The sequence below is a fragment of the Sander vitreus genome, chromosome 22 (genome assembly GCF_031162955.1).
Source record: "Sander vitreus isolate 19-12246 chromosome 22, sanVit1, whole genome shotgun sequence".
NCBI lineage: Eukaryota > Metazoa > Chordata > Actinopteri > Perciformes > Percidae > Sander > Sander vitreus.
The window spans coordinates 11,964,345-11,982,541 of record NC_135876.1 but is presented as its reverse complement, the minus strand read 5'-3'; the positions used below and the strand labels follow the sequence as shown (position 1 = coordinate 11,982,541).

The 18,197-nt window shown below is 40.1% G+C and overlaps 1 protein-coding gene across 1 annotated transcript in view; it reads right to left on the bottom strand.

Annotated features, from left to right (window-relative positions):
- The window catches only part of cntnap2a (contactin associated protein 2a), a 349,283-nt gene that overhangs the window by 200,214 nt on the left and 130,872 nt on the right, over positions 1 to 18,197 (bottom strand). Inside the window, exon 2 of the mRNA XM_078280725.1 lies at positions 6,477 to 6,587. Within this exon, the coding sequence (XP_078136851.1) occupies positions 6,477 to 6,587 (111 nt within the window). The remainder of the gene's footprint in view (positions 1 to 6,476; positions 6,588 to 18,197) is intronic.

Sequence of the window (18,197 nt, the reverse complement as noted above, 5' to 3'; positions counted from 1 at the left end):
TCATTATGTTTGTGTGTTCCAGCACCCGAGAGAACATGTAAGAGTATGTTTATCAAAGTTGCTGCTTTTCATAACAACCACATTAACAGGAAGTAAAATACCTTAATTAATTAAGATGCTAGGCTGTCGGAAAAAGGGAGCAGAGAAAAAACAGCTGGTTAGCCCTCTGCTTGTACTTCATCTTTCTGTCATGGAGCAAAGGGAGCGGATGAAGACAAAGTAATTTAATTAAAAGCGGACCGCCATTATCGATGGATGACTGCAATGACTAGAGACATCAAACAACTTTGCCAGATGACAGAGAGTGAAAAGCAGTGGGTGGAAAGGGAGGGTGGAAAGTGGTTAATTGTGCAGCAAGGCAGAGCACAGTTGTACTGCAGTACTGTGACGTCCTTTGTTTGAATGAGGAGGGATAAAGTGCAACTTTTTAAAACTTTGGCTAAACTTTGGAAAATATATTTCAGGGTGGGAATGTGAGTGAACAAAAAAAAAGAAAAGATAATGAGGTCTGCAAAGAAAGAGGGGACAGGCTGAGAAAATGGAGTGTAGGATTGAGAATGTTACTGTAGGAAATAGAAAGTGTATGGAGGGAAAATGAGATAGAGAGGAAGAAAGGGAAGACAATGATTTGATGGGAGGACAGAAAGAAACTAGACAGAGCAGAGAAGAGAAAAACACATTAAGAGGGATAAGAGAGACAGGGAGAGAGAGAGAGAGAGAGAGAGAGAGAGAGAGAGAGAGAGAGAGAGAGAGAGAGAGAGAGAGAGAGAGAGAGAGAGAGAGAGAGAGAGAGGAGAAGAAAAGAAAATGGAATATAAAGATCAGTGGCCACGTGTTAGTGATTAGAGTCCCTAACCAACCCAACCATTTCTCTATTATTTTCTTCACACAAAAGGTATTCATTGTTCTCCTGTGTGCTTGGCTCTGTCCAAAGCCCACATCACTTTATGACATGTTTTCTATAAAATAAGGCTATGTCAAAATACCCCATTACTAGGTGCAGTTTCCATGGTGGCAGAAATAATAAAATGCACCCACATGGCAATTTGATTAATATTATATATATATATATATATATACATACATACATACATACACATACATACATATATACATACATATATATATATATATACATATATATACATATATACATATATATATATATATATACATATATATATACATATATATATATATATATATGTATATATATATATATATATTTGTGATTACACAAGACTCGAAATCTGAGATCCCTCTGTAGAATTTGATGCAGAAATTCAGTATTTACACTATCTTGGCTCAAATTGTCTCCCATGCACAGCACGTCACGTATGGCTTTAACATTCTTCCATTTGTCCAATTCTGTCTGTTTTCACTCTTCTAAGAACCCTTCTTTCACCTCCCCATGTCTTCCATTCCTCCATCACCTCCTCTCTGTACATCATCACACCTCCTCCTCTCTCTTTTGCCTTCACCCTCTCCATGCTTCTTCTATTTTAACCTATATCCACAGGGCAACTGTCTTCAGCTAGCAGCACTGAACACAGCCTTGTGTGGGATGCAGATCACAGCTCATGGGGTTGCTGTGTCACTATTGAAAAACTATATGGAGCTCATCACTCTTGTATTAAACGTTAATGCAGAGTTTTTCACACCTTTTTCTGACACATGACTCTGTTTTTAAGTGCAAAAATGCCCATGGTCCAAGAGTTGTAAAAGTCTCATGTCAATTTGAGTGTGGCATAATTTTACAATCTGTTGTTGAAGTGGCATTCCACCATTTATATTATATTATTATTATATTTAGTCACAGGAAGTGTTACTCAGCCCATGAAAGCAGTTGTATAATGTCCTCTGTGGCTCTGGAGGAGATTTGCCAAGTCTAAGAAATTACTGGACACTACATATTTTGAATAGAAAGCCTGTTTTCCAACTGGGGGTTTGAAAGACATGGTTTATGCATAGAAGATCTAAGGAAAGATGCTGTTAAGGTGTAGGGTCCAGGTTTTTTGGAGCTTCATGCATACTAGGAATTTAAAGTAAGATATGTTGGCTTCTGTAGCATACATTTTGGCCATTCCTGTGTTGAACTGTCAAGACGGCGGTGGTTTTACTGTTATATCATGTATAAAATCTTTCTCCAGATCAATGCCATCCAGAAGTTTTTTAATCCATCATGGAATTACAGTGGTGTCTTTGTAAAATAAATAAATAAATATGAATTCAAAAATCAACTCACGTAATCTTTGCTTTGCTCCGTGACCAGGGCTCTCGCTGTGTTTTTAGCTTTTTAGCTAACAGCTAGACCTTTAAAACAAGTGCTTCCAGAAGCTTAGTAATCTGTCCTGAAACTTCAATGGATTTACCGGCTATTTACTGTATTTACTCATCTTTTTGTATGAAAAACGATGTACTCACATTAGCCGGGTGCCATTTTGGTTGGTGATGCTTTGACTGACAGCTGTGTCGACCAATCACATTAAGTCATATCAGGAAAGAGCTTGCTCAGTGAATAGAGATCCCGGACAGGAGGGCCTTGTTTACTGTGTGTGTGTGTGTGTGTGTGTGTGTGTGTGTGTGTGTGTGTGTGTGTGTGTGTGTGTGTGTGTGTGTGTGTGTGTGTGTGTGTGTGTATTGGAAGGTCCTGGCAGATAGATAAACAGACGCCAGAACGAAGCCATGGAAGTTGAGTGTGATTTGGCCTACGGATGTCTAATAGCAGACAGAAAATGCATTGAAGATGACACAACTGTCTTTTTGTATGGATTTCTATGGGAAAACAATTCAATACATTTCTGTGAGATACAATTTCCGTTTAGGCTTTTCTTTTGTCTTTATAACCTTATAACAATTTATACATTCATATGACATTCCTGCAGCATGCATATCCTGAAAGCCCAGGTTGTCCTGAAAAAAATTATGTCTATAACTTGAATGTGCATAACAGGGTTGATGTTACACAAGCATTATTACACAAGGAGACCAGGTGAACCAAAGATTGGAAAAAATGGCTTAGACCACATTAAGGTGTCTCTTAAGTCCCTGAGCTTCATTAAGGTCTGTACTAAACTGCACCTTAAGAGCATTACACAGCTCAGAATTAACTACAGTTTATAAAAAGTTATATTTTAAAATTGTTTAACATTATATCAAATAAATATTGATATCAATGTTAAACATTTTCTGTCAACCATTTTCAAAGCTAGTGATCCTATATGTGGTTGGGAAAATCTGAGTTGAAGAGATGTGAGGAAAAAATCCTTCTCTACATTTCATTAGGTGCCATCTGACATCTTTCTTTCTATCTATCGCCATTGCTGTCTCTCTTTCTCGCTCTTTCACTCCTTCTTCCCACTCTCTGTGCAAATAGACCAAAGGGTTTTGGCTGCAAGGGAGTGGGCCCACTTTTCCCTCTGTCTGACACTCTTGAGATGTGCAGGGTCTAATACATGAGCCAGCTCTAAGGAGAGACAGTGAGGGGGTGGGAGAATGTACATTTGAGGGAGAGTAGAGAAAGAGGAGTGATGGTGAAGGGTAGGGAAGGTCAGCGAAAGGAAGAGAGAAAAGGGTGAGCAGGGGTCATGGTGGAATGGAGGAAGGATTGAATGGAAGTGATGGAAAGGGGAGATAAAGAAAGAAAGAGAGGGAACAGGTGCATGGAGGGAGAGTAAAAATAAAAGAAGTAGTACAGGACGAAGTGAGGGGAAAAAAGGGGAGATCGAGAAGGATGGTGAGAATTAGATAGTAGAAGAGGCAGAAGTTGTCCCTGCTTGATTTATCCTACTACTATAATAATAATATTGCTAATATAATACCCTCTTTAAAAAACAGTTACGCATACAGTATCAAATGCATACATGGATGGAAAGCCCAGCTTGTGTGTGTGTGTGTGTGTGTGTGTGTGTGTGTGTGTGTGTGTGTGTGTGTGTGTGTGTGTGTGTGTGTGTGTGTGTGTGTGTGTCAGCAGTCAGTAGGGTAGGAACTAGAGGCCTGGTGACTGGCTGGCACACACCAGACTGCTGCCTTCTGGAAAATCGTTATGGCATCATTTTACCTCTCTCGCTCTCTCTTTCACGCACACACACACACACACACACATGGACAGCAACGTGCACCCAGAAAAATACATACAGACACACACACCCACACACACACACACAAACACACACAAACACACACACACACACACACACACACACACACACACACACACACGCCTATAGGCTAAAACTCTAATAGCTGTCAGCATTCACAAAACAAGCTTAATATGAGTGGTGTGGCCCATTGATTTTGTGCCTCCCCTATTCCATAGCACTGGGAGATTGGAGTAGATTGGCTTATCAGCGCACACTCATGCCACTGACGGCACATTTGGCTTCCAAATGTAGCTGCTTGGAGGGACCCCTCCTTATACTATGATTGTGTGGTCACGGGTTTGTGATCCTGTGTTTTTGTAAATGTACTGTATATATGTGAATGCGAGTGGTTCCATGTCGCTGTAAGTGCAGGGTGCACACCTGCTTGTATTTTGAGATGCTTGTGTTTCTGTGAAAGTAAGGCCATTTAATGTGTTTTTTTTCATGCATTAGAGTGTTTCTGTGTACATGTGTTATTTGAAAGCTTGATTGGCTATTCACTTCTCCTTTAGTGTGTGTTGTGTGTCTGCAAATTTCTCACTGATACATTTGTTTGAATATGTATATTAATATGTGATTGTGTGTGCATTTCTGCTCCACACTGTTTGTGTGTTCTGTTTTGAATTGACAAGAAATAATAATGCTGATTTCAATTTTGAGCAGCATCTTCCTTCACAGCCAATATAATGAGATTTGCTTTTAAGAAAATAATCAAAAGTGGATTTCATGACACATTTCCAAAACTTTTGTGGAGAAGTGATTCTTCAGAAGTAACCTCATCTTCCCTTCCTGCAGAACTTCTCTAATTTTATATTCCACCCTTGTCATATGCTGTATGCTAACGAGGTGATGACCTCATCATCCAAACACAGTGACATTCTCTAGAGGATACCAAGACATAGAGGATGAAATGGAACTTTATATCCTTTTCCCTTATTCCCCCCTGCTAGTTTGACACTTGTCTCAGTACAGTATGTATCCATTTTGGGACACGTATGTCAACATCTGAAAGAGTTTATTACATGGTCCTGACTGTCAAGTTATGTCAATTGGATCTCTGAAATGTGCAGATGTGTGAGAAGTAGATCTCACTAGAACATGTTGGGCTCCTAATTACAAGCCAAAATTGTTAGCTAATGAAAGAGGGAGATAGCTGAGTATATCTTTTTTTTAGCAGTAAGATTATTCACTGCTTCACAGTACAGAAACAGTACAATGTCAATGGATACAACCACTGCATTTTTTAGATTTTGCCTGTAGGTTAGCCACCTAAACAAGTCACTTAGTCTGGGTAATTCATTTCGTAATTCTTTCTGAGAAGTGACAAATCTGTTTTGGGGTCAGAAAATCAATCTGCCTTATCCAGAAGTGCTCATACCATGAAACTAGTCCAAATGGATGTAGCTGTTTTAGAAATAAGTATATTGAGTGATTTAAGCATTCATAGAATGGAAATAAGATGCTAGAGTAAAATACTTATTTAGACCTTGTGTAAGTCCATTTAACACTGTATATATGTGTTATTGGAGCTTTTCTGTACAACAACAATCCCTAAGGAACAGGATTTCTATGCTTTAAACATGAAAGGGGAGCACCCAGGGATCCCCATCCTAGATGAGATTTAATAAATGAAAGCATGTAGGGAGAGAATGCACAACCGGTACAATTTACACTCACCCATTACGGCGGTCATTCACAGGTCAGTCTTTATTTTTATTCATCTTCTCAGCCTTTTTCTCTTGTTGGTGTTAAAGGAGCAGCAGGGCTGTCCTCTCCCACCAATAATTATATTGGTATGCTTAAACACACCAGATTACCTTGCGTTTATTTGCCAGCTCTGAGCCCTGTTGCCTCAGCTGTAGTGTGACTTCATTAGATGGAAAGGTATGAATTATTAATTGTATAAACATAGAGGGGTGTAATTGTCTGGCCATATCTCTCTCTGCTGTGGACTTATGTGGAAATGAGCTCTAGTCTGAGTCACTGTGATAATGACTGGAATTGAGAGAGGGAAGGGAGACATATAGAGAAGAAGTAAAATGAAATAGAGAGAGAGAGAAGAAAGAGAGGAGGAGAAGGAAGGGGGACGAGAGCAGCTGTGCAGCACTATGAAGCATGTCAATATGAAGGCTTGGACTTTTACCTCTCAGTGTGTCATCTGTAAAATCATTCATAAGGATGTATGAACATGTACCTGAATTAGAAATTGAATCTTCCCTCTGTCTAAGGCATGTGTGTGCTGCATGTACATCCCTCTATGCACAGCAATCATTTGTGTGTGTGTGAGTGCATGCACATCAGCATCTTTTTTTCTGTGTGCATTTGTGTGTCTACCTCCTCTCCTGTTGAGCTTGGCATATCCGGGTGCATATCCGTTGGAGAAGACAGATGAGCTGGTGAAGGCTGTGTGAGGCAGAGGAGACGCTAGAGCCTCATCACACTTCTCTGTGGAGAGAGAAATAATATGAAGACCCAGGCAGAGAGACATAGGAGAGACAGAGTCGGAGAGAGGGAAAATGGATAGAGGAAGAAAAAGAGAAAACATGAGCATATTTCACATTAATGCATCACCGCTAAACATGCATTAATCTAATTCCAAGGAGTGGTTGAAGTAGTTCTAAATTACAACATTGTTATTTAAATGTGAAATAAATGATTTCTCGGATAAGATGTTCTTAACTCAATTTGAGTACTCTCAGCTGAAAAATCTTACATTTTTCCACAAGGTTTCACTCAGTGCATTGTCAAAAAGAGACTTGCTCACATGAGTAGAAACATGGGTCTAGCTGGAGGTTGAGGGAAGCTGTTTGTGGGTCAATAACTAAGTCAGGTCAGTCAGACTTAAACCACAGGGGCATTCGAAACATTGTTGACTTCACTGGCGATCTCAAGAGCGTACTGCAAAATATCCACTATAACAAGCAATCTCGCCTTGTAATCAGATACAGATGCATAATTGATTTAGAAAAGGGGAAAAAAAGAAACATATGTTAAATAAGTTCCACCCTGGATTGCTCTATTCCCAGTAGATCAGAATCTGCACAATCAGACATAACAATCACAGCTCTGGCCTGTCTTATTCTGCCTTAATTATGCTGCCATAATTATGCAGATGACACAGATGTATCAGATGACACAGATGTATATAACGATATCACCAGGTGACTATGGTCCCTTACAAGCAATGAGTACGAATCAATGATTGGATGTGCCAACATGTTCTTCAGTTAAACAAAGGTAAACTGAAATGATTGCCTTTAGACAACGTTTATCTTCAGCAGGCTCGACTACTGTAATGCAGTCTTCACAGGTTTCTCTAAAAAATCCTATAGAGTCTTTAAACAAGGGGAGTGGATCACATCACTCCCGTTATCAGATCATTAGACTGGCTTTGTGGCAAATGATTGACTTTTAAATCATATTGTTGCTTTATAAAGCACTTAATGGTATAGGGCCAAAATACATTTCTGATCTGCTTCTCCTTTATTAGTCTGGGACAGGTCTGCTTACTGTCCCCAGAGTCAAAACAAAACACGGAGAAGCAGCGTTTATTTATTGTTTAGTTTATTTGCACCACATATCTGGAACAAACTCAGAAAAAACTTGCTCAGCTCTCAGTTCTTTTAAATCAGGGCTTCAGACTTTTCTGTTTGCCACGGCCTTTTATTAAGTTAATTATCTTCTTCTTGTACTGTAGCTGCATTTATTTATTCTACTGTTTGATTTGTCTTATTCTATTTTAGCTTATTTCAATCTTACATTTAACTAATGTCTTTTCATATTATCTTTAAATTGCATTGTGTTTATGTCTTGTCTTCATGCCTCTACGTCTTATGCAAAACACTTTGTTGTTGAAAGGAGATATTTACATATATTTATCTTGCCCATGTCCACATTTCTTTAACTCAATTTGAAAAAGGCATCTCAGGAATGAATATGTATAATAATATACAATATATAATAATAATAATAATAATAATAATAATAATAATAATAATAATAATATATTTTTGTGCAGACAGATTTTATAAAAGAAAAATGTGAGTATAGTATACTAACAGCAGGTAAATATTGAACACTAATGCCCTGAATTGTCTTTGGATGTTTGGGACACTTAGAGGTGTATATCATGGCCATATGTGATATGATATGAGAACTGTGACTTTGTTATTAAGATGAGGATACCAAAGCACTTCTTTCTGTGTAAGAAAGAAGTGCGCACACACACACACACACACACACACACACACACACACACACACACACACACACACACAGTCATGAAGTAATTTCCTTCCACCGTCTCAATTCACCCATTTCACTCACTCATGCACAAACACACTCACATTTTTCCAGTACATAAGGTTTCACACAGAGATAAATTGTGAATGGTCTGTCAGGCCAGGCAGAGGCAGTCAATAGCTCTCTGCCATGTCCCACCATGTAAGTGTGTGTGTGTGTGTGTGTGTGTGTGTGTGTGTGTGTGTGTGTGTGTGTATATGAAGGAGAGTCAGATCTAGAAGAAAGAGAATTGAATGTGCGTGTGTGCATGTGCGTGTACAATGTGTGTGTGTGTGTGTGTGTGTGTGTGTGTGTACAGTACACTGGGTGAAAGTCAAAGACATGTTTTCTTGGGCTCTTCGCTTGTTGGACTTATTACTTTGTGCCTGTTTTGACAAGAGATTCACACCCTAATACACAGGTTCTCCTTTATAAACACACAAAAAAGTAATGAGGTCTCTGGCACATTGACCTTGCACTGGTGTAGTAGTAAAATCCACTAGCAAGCATTAGGTAACTGTCTCACCACCACAGCCATGCGCACTGATGTACACTAGAGGAGAGTGTCCAAAGAAATGTGGTTTGCCGGTGTTAGTTTATAAAAAAACAACTGTACTTGAATCCACTTGGACTGTGTCATTGAGCATTTGTGTATATTTGGGCATATGAGGGGTTATATTCACACATTTGCAAGTGCTCCTTGCAAAAAGAGACATCTGCTTCTTATGGGATAAGGTGGCCTGGCTCTCTTCTCTGTTATGCACCAAATAGATCCGACCAGGAAATCGGATTGGTCAACTAGACATTTAGAACATGCTCAAATCAGCATGAAAGCACATCCAGAACTGTTTAAGCACACAATGCTCATCACTAAAATATAACTCCACCATTTCCATGTCAACATTCCAGAGTTGAATCAAAAACTTGTGAAACATTGTTATTGATGAAACTAAATGTTTGGATCACATCAGTTGTGCCAGTAAGTCGGTGACACAGCGCTACGTTTGAAATAGCCTACATGTGAAGTTCGCGGACATAGTAGCTAGCAATCCAACCATGGAAAAGATATCTTGTTATCTTGATATCTGAGTTACAACACAATTGAGCTAGCAAAGCAGCTTTGTGTTTACATGTGTGGTATTTATTCAATTTGAGAAATCGTTAGCTCTAGTTGGCTGGTGGACTAAACAGGGACCAGAAATCGTCTCTGTTGCTTAAAGTTCGCGGACGTATAGTAGCTAAATCTATCAATGGAAAAAAATAGTTCTTTCAGCAAATATTTTAGTTAGAACACGATTAAGCTAGCAAAGCAGTTTGGTGTTTATATGTGCGTTATTTATTCGGGAAAACCTACGATCTCTACAAAGCTAACATTAGCTCAGATTGTCTGGCTGAGGTTGACTCAGCAGGGAGTAGAAATCCTCTGTTGTTTTTTTTCATTTTTGTAAGCAAAATGCCTCACAATATGAATACAATTTGATTATATATTTTATTTTGTTGGTAAAAGCTGTACATATAATCAATATTAGGCTAGAGGGTGTGTTCTAATGTAATTATTGGCACATCACTGACAGTGATGCGTCAGGACCGTAAGGTGAAGTGCTTTTAAAAGGCCTTACATGAGAGGATGTCATTGAATGTGACTCATGCCAGCACACCTAGCGATGTGTTCCTGCTTATCTCCTTTTGAAGCTGTGCCATATTTGCACCTCTCATGCAGCAGCATCTGGTCATGAAATTAGGAGATTTTTTTGGGTCATGCTCAAGTGTCTCAGAAATTATTCTTTCTCCTTGATGTATGAAAATAAAACCCTCTATCTCCTGCACACACACACACACACACACACACACACACACACACACACACACACACACACACACACACACACACACACACACACACACACACACACACAAAGACTTTTGCATAGAATAACTGCTGGGAGAGAATTAAATGAATGGAACTGGAGAGCAGAGTTAATGGACAGACATTTTAAAGGAATGGAGGTGTGGTAGTGTGGAGAAAAATATAGTGCATTTCTTCAGCGCCTGAAGTCATTTCCTAAGCGCCCTCTTGACTTTCTGATGGGGGGAAAACCACTACGTGAAAGGATTTTAGTGATCGGCTGATAAAAAATGATACCTGTAATCAACCGGCTAACGCTGGAGTACACGATGCAAATTATAATGGAATGGAAAAAAATATATACAGTATAACACATCATTGGCTGGATTATGTGTGAAAACATGCTTTGGTGAAAAATTAGTTTTGCCTGTGAAATCAGAAACTCAAATATACCCAGCCATTATCACATAAACCTCTTGAATCTAAAGTCTGTCATTGTGATAATGGCAACCCCTCCGGAGGCAGTGTTCCCATATTACTGCTTTGTTTATAAAGTTACTGATTGATGTTATATTTTGCCCTCATGCAGCTTGCACTGATTTTACCACTACAATACATGTTCCTTAAGTATTCTGCATTATGATCAGCTGATCTTTTAAACTCTGCTGACATGTTTGACAGTTTAATGAGGCGAGTTTAGCTGCCAACGCCTCATTCTGTTGCACCTCTGTCTGTGCATCTTATTTCTTCTACATGCTGATTCCCCAGTCCACTGTTCTTGTTTCTTCAACAACCACACACATGATGGCATTCCTTGCTTTGTGCATTGTACAGTATAGATACTATATTTAAATGATATGCCTGTTTTCTGGGCTGGATTGATATGAAAGGGCTGGATTGCCCATTATCCATTATTAGCTGGATAGCCCTTTATAATTCAACTTTACACATTACTCAAAGACAAGGTCAGGATCTCAGTAATTTCCCAAAAAGTGCTTCAAAAGCTCTGCGATATATTGCTTTCATACTGAGCTGTAGCCTACTGTTGAACAATGTATAGGTAGAGTCTACTGCACTGTGTAATTTACCTTCAACAAGTTAAAATGTAGTGGCAACTACTTTTAAGGAATAAGGCTATTGATGACTTATCAATAAACTTGATTATGAGACTTCATAGAAACTAGACATTTCCTTGCCTGGAAACCAGACAAATGTAAATGACAGATTTCTAGCAGCCTGAGATGTGCTGGGCCAATCACAACCGTGTATTTAATATCGGGCATGTTTGAGATGAAGTCCATAATGAGGAGCGTCGTTGAGGCATTTTCGAAAACAGCCAAGATGGCTGAAGCTGATGTGGAACTTCCTGTTTAAGCCACTATTGCGTCAGTATTGAACAAACCGGACGGTATATTTTCGGTCAATCAACTCAAGAAAGATGTGTTAGCCGTGCTTGTGACAGGATATGGCAAAAGTTTTATTTACCAGCTCATCTCTGCCTGTTGTAGTCTGTTTACATTTTTCCATAACTCAGGCTTTATTTCTTTCCCACTTCCCAGACTAATTCACATTTTCCATTTGGTCTGGTGATGTCAGACAGTTCCAGCAGTGTCACTAGTATTTTAGGTTGTTGATGAAAGTGAATACCAAAGTCTATATTCTGCTGGAGAAAAGTTTATCATCGCAGTTGTTCATCCAGTGTTCTAGTTTCTTTGTCAAACCGAAAACACTTTAATGATGAATGACAACAGTAGATTGTCTGCAGTGTACAATCTTCTGTACACTGTGTGGCCACAGTTATATACACAAAAGCAAACTGTGCATGACTGTAGAAAAAGGAAATGGAGAATGTTGGTTGCTGTTGTAGTAAAGTCGACATATTGTGACATGTCTGGGAAGAACAAGACAGTGTTTTGGTGGCTTTGGTACACTACCTCTGTTTATAGGCTGCATTTCTTCAATATGGCCATGTGGTTTGAATAAAACCACCAAATCTTTTGTTTAATCTGAATTGTGTGTATTTGCAGACATAAGGCCTATGTTTCACATTGCACATATGTTTCATTGATAACTATTTTCTGCTGTGTAATTTAGGACAAGAAACCACAGTAACAGAGGAAGAATGCCTTCAACTTGATACATCTGATTTGGTCATTCAAAACAAAACAACATATCATCGCTGTCGGGTGAAAACCTTGTATGTCCAAAACCGTTGTTTTTAAGCTATTTCCCTCAAAGTCAGATGAAATCGCCTTGTTGCTGTTTAAATATTTGTAAAACCCACAGACAGACATAAAAGGTGACCAATAGCATTGATTAATGAAAAACAATATAGAAAATTATGAAATATAGAGATAAAAGGTTTATGCCTGATAGCGACATATGTATATGTAAACCTCAAGGAAATTTAAACAACATCTGTATCAGGACACCTTGGTACTGTGCCTTACTAAATGTTTGGACTTTTAGAGCTGAGTAGGGGAATTTGGGTTGGTGCAATCTTGAAATTACTGGCAGTATATCTGTCATTGTCAGTTTTCCCATTTTTAGGAATGCACCTTTACCCACAACAGTAATACACCTAAGTGATTTATTGTTTAAGATGATTAAATAGTAGCACAGGGTTTCCCACACAGGAAAGAGGGAATGAGATCTCAGATCATAACCATCAATAATTCACTGATATATCACAATGCCACAATATCGCAAGTAAATGTAATGAAGACCCACATGCACAGCTATACACACTGTGCAAAACAGTGAACATCTAAAGTAGTGGATGCTTTCTCCAGCACCTGAATTGTGCACAACACGTTCATAAACACAGACCAATACACAGCCATATGCTATAAAGTGCAAAGTAGGGTTCTGTCTGTTCATGTACTTTAGGACAAGCAAACTACTACAATATTCAAGTGCAAATGTCAGCCTATTCCCTGGAGAGCAAGACACCGATAGTTTTACACATGATGGTATGATAAGAGAGAGAAACAGGTAGGTGCAGTGAGGGAGAGAGATAGATAAGATGGGTAAAAAAGAAAGAAAGAAAGAAAGAAGAAAGGAGATGAGAGCAACGGAAAATGGCTGTCTTTCAAAGCTCTCTTGGTGACATTTCCAGCTAGGTAAATAACTAGGATGTGGAAAAATAGCAACCAGGAGATGTGTCAGCCGGCTGCCACCAATTGGGACCAGAGCCATGGATAGACAGGGTTTGGCCGGCTTGTTCAAAGGGCTTTACATCACTGCCACATTCCTGTAGCTAAAGGGAGTTGAATACAAATAGCATAATACATTCAGGATGAACTTCATGACATTCTAAAGATCAGTTGGCATACAATCACAGATTGCAGCCACAATGTTACATTGCGGCATCCAGAATGTGGCATAATAACTCGAAAAACTGGCAGGCTCAAACTCCTTTAATGAACTGCTCTACCTGCCACATTGGCCATTCAGGCAAATAGCCCTGACTGAGACAGTTTACAAGTACTGTGTACTGTGTGTGGTAAAAAATCACCATATTAGAAAAAAAGGAATTTGAATGGACATGCCTGCTAAAGTGTCACCTTTTGCATGCATGTTAGTAGCAGCCTAGGCCAGAATTGAATAATTTACTTGCACATACATATACAGTATACTTCACTTGTACTGTATGTATGTAAGTATGTGCGTTGGGTTGGTCGTTGCGGAGGATGGTGGCACGCATAAACACAGGACTTTCACTCAGGTCAGGGTCCAAGTCCAGTCCAAAACCATAGGTCAATTTGCTGACCTAGTGACTTATTTATTGATTACTTAACTTACTTAACTTTCGTAAGAATTATATTTATATATATTTAAACTTATTTATCCCAACTTCGTGACGTTAACTTGAAGTTGTTACAACAAGGTGGCACACCAACCAATAACATAAATTAAGAGGTTGAGACAGGTGGAGGCAAAATGCATTATGTACATGCATTAAGTATGCATGTATGTGCAAGTGAAGTATATATGTACTGTATGTGCAAATGAAGTGTTCAATTCTGGCTGATGTAGAACATTCAGTGTCCTTTGTCAGACTGCTGAGCAGGCTGACAAAAAACACAACACAAAACTGCTATCTTTATTTAATGACGGTGAAACTGAGTTTTGGTATGGTGCTGTCAGGTCTGTCCTCTCAACAACACTGAATGCTGAAGTTTGGGGACCTAGAGGCGTTTTCTGAATTTAAGTCATGAACGCAGTGGAAGCTGTCAAAAGTGGCAACAGCTGCATAGAGATGCAGTCTGACTCTCCAAACTGACAGTTGAGCATCAGAGTGTCTATCTGCACATGGCTTTGGTCCCTGGTGTGGATGGGAGGAGCGCGGACCTCTGCTTTGTGATTTCCATTTTCATCAACAGACAAAGTCCATCTGGAGCAGATTGAAAGGTGGTCTTTAACTGAATTGTGTTTGCTGCTGTAGAAGCCTTCTGCACTGACATACATTTCTTCTGTTATATTTATAAACTCAATATAGTCCATCTCAGTTATATTTGTCTGATGATCTCCATCAGTCTAGAAGAGGTTTTCATGTGCAGGAGGCAAAGAAGGATGATCTGGTTGACCTGACTCCGCTGGCAGAAGCCAGTATGTATTTAGGACGTACTCAGTGTTACTATTGGAAATAGTATACGTTTAAAAAACGTTTAACTTTTCCGCCTACAAAAGTAATGTTTTCTACAAACCATTTACAACATAAAATACATGTTTTCTGCTGCACTACATAACCATTCCTGTCGTCGTCCACTCTCTTGTAATATATTAATATCATTTTGCCAAGTCAAACTCTATGCAGAGTTGTCAAATCTAGCAAATTCAAGCAACTCTGATTCCAAAATTGCTTTCAAACACGGATTGAAGTCGCTTCTCTTTTTCGTGAAGTCGAAGAGAAAGAGTTTAAAATCCAGTCAAATGGTCATTTGCTAATTAGCAGGCAGCCACATACGCGTGTTGTCATGTACACCTGGAATTGCACGACAGCAGCTCCCTAGTGGGCTTCACAAAGAGGTAAAGTACACAAATTAACAGATGTTCCGCAGCATAGAAAAGGCCTCAGTAATCGGCATTACAGATGGTTGTTCCCACAATTTTCCAGTGTCTTCACTTCAAAACAGAAATTGTGAAGTAAACACAAGTATGACTCATTGTATGACATGTGCCAGTCATAGACACCCCAGCAGGGTGGATGCTGTACATTTTTCTCTTAAAAATGAAATTAATATTAATAATTGAAAAGGCTTCCCTGTGGAGTTTGTAACCTCTAGCTGCTTTTCTATGAGCAGGTCACTGTTTTTTTTTTGTCTCATGCATGTGCATGAGGATGCGTGTGTTGCACAGAACACAGTCCTGTAGATGGTTTTACACTATTTCCTAATCCTCTAGTGCCAATAACACAGCAAGATATGCTGCAATGGATTGGACCAAGAAAAGCAGGGAAGAAAAATAATGCAAGGTAGTAAACATGGATGTAAACACGACTTGATATAAAATACTTTGGCTTTGCAAAAGTTTTACAAGGAAAGAAATGCACTCAACATGACTGTTAGACTTCAAGGATACACACAATGCGCATCGGAGAGTAACACTGAATGTTATGTAACTTTTGTTGGTTTGCAAGAAAACTCCACAGGGCACCTTTTACTTGAATGTTAGCTGCCAAATAGTATTGCATTGTGTAAAAAGAATGAATTGATCTTGTATCCAAAAGGCTGTGTTGAGCAGGTGCCGTTCAATACACAGTCACAAAGCAGCCTGAAGCTCACATCTCAAATCAAAGGAAGAATAAAGACACTTAAAGACATTACAGACACACTTTTATAAAAGATGCAACAGTGACGGAGTGAAACTTCACTGTTCTGTAGGCAAGTGCTTAGCGAACCAACCGGACTAACAGACACATAGTGCAATTATGTATTTTATTATTCTAAATTGGTTAAAATGTGTTTTTCTGAGTATGGATAGTTCTCTGACATAAACAGGATCTATATCTGGGAAAACAAATTTTCTGACTACATGACTCAGATCACCTGCTGCTCTTAAGAATGAAAAACGATTTTCCAACAGGCCAACATTTTCATTTAATATCCAGATCACACATTTTGTGACTCCATCCAGTGTGTATCTAGTTACTAGAGGATGGATACCCGACCCAAGCCCGACGGGACTCGACGGGACCCGACGGTCCGGGTTCGGACAGATATTTAGAAATGATGTTCGGGTTTGGGTCGGGCTCGGTCACATCAGCGCGATAAGGCATTGAACTTTTAAAAACAGTTTATTGTGTAGGTAGCCAATGGGCCTGTTTCACTTGATGCAAAGGTTCATTTTTGTGATTAAAATAAATTTAAAATATTACCCTAACATCCGTCTTCCTTCGTGCGGGAAATTTGTTTATGTAGCTGTGACAAAGAAACACGTGCATATTAGTCTAGTGAGCGCAACTTCAGCGCTGCTGGCAGGACCATCGAGCAGAGGACAGCTTTGAAACCATCCACTGTTGATGCAATCCTTTTTCACCTCTCTTCATTTCTACTGCCCAAGTATTTAGCACTCATCAAACGTGTGAAACCAACAGTAAGGACAGTCAAAGTGTGGCCAGAGGGAGCTGACTCTGCACATCAGCAGCATTTTGGAAACACTGACTGGAGAGTGTTCGCAACTCAGGCCACCCATGACTCCCACACAGACTTTGACTCATATGCCTCCTCCGTTCTGGACTGTATCAACTCTCACATCAACAGTGTCACCACCCTCAAACGGATTACCACTTTCCCTAATCAGAAGCCATGGATAAACAGTGAGGTCAGATTCCTGCTGAAGGCACGTGACATTGCATTCAGATTAGATGATGCTCAAGCCTATAACTCATCCAGGGCTAACCTGAATAGGGGCATCAAAAAGGCCAAGCACAACCACAAGCGATTGAGGATCACTTCAAGAACAACTTTGACCCCCGACGCATGTGGCAAGGCATCCAGGCCATCACAGACTACAAAGCTACAAACTCCACCCCCCCACCGACACCTCCTTGCCTGATGAGCCGAACCACTTCTTTGGCCACTTCAATAGGGACAACAAGGAGGTGGCCATCAAGGCTGTGGTCTCTTCTGATCACCAGCCCCTCACGCTCTCCTACCACCAACGTGTGTGTGGCACTGAGCAGAATTAAGATAGATGTGAAAAAGGGGAGAGATGGGGGATGACACGCAGCAAAGGGATGCAGGTTGGATTCAAACCCGGGCCACTGCAGGACTCAGCCAACATGGGGCGAATGCTCTTACTGAGTGAGCTAGAGCCCGCCCTGACTGACATATTTAATCTGTCACTGCACTGACAACAATCTGGCTCTCAACACCAAGAAGACCAAAGAGCTCATTGTGGACTTCAGGAAGTCTAAAGCTAGCACACACACCCCCATCCTCATTAACGGGACTGAGGTGGAGCGTGTCACCAGCTTCAAGTTTCTGGGTGTCCACATCTCTGAGGACCTCTCTTCGACCCTCAACACCTCTACCCTGATCAAAAAGACTCACCAGCGTCTCTTCTTTCTGAGGAGACTCAAGAAGGTCCACCTGTCCCCTCAGATCCTGGTGAACTTCTACCGCTGCACCATTGAGAGCATCCTCACCAACTGTGTCACAGTTTGGTATGGCAACTGCTCTACCTAATCAGAACCCATGACCGGAAAGCACTGCATAGGGTGGTGAAAACTGCCCAACACATCACTGGTTCCTCATTCCCCTCCATCGAGACCATCCAGGGCAATCGATGCTTGCGTAAGGCGCGCAGCATCATCAAAGACCCTCTGGTTGGGGTGGTTCTCCCCCCAACCACAGCCTGTTCACTCCACTCCCGTTCGGGAGGCGTCTCAGGTCTCTCCGCACCTGTACCAGCAGGTTCAGAGA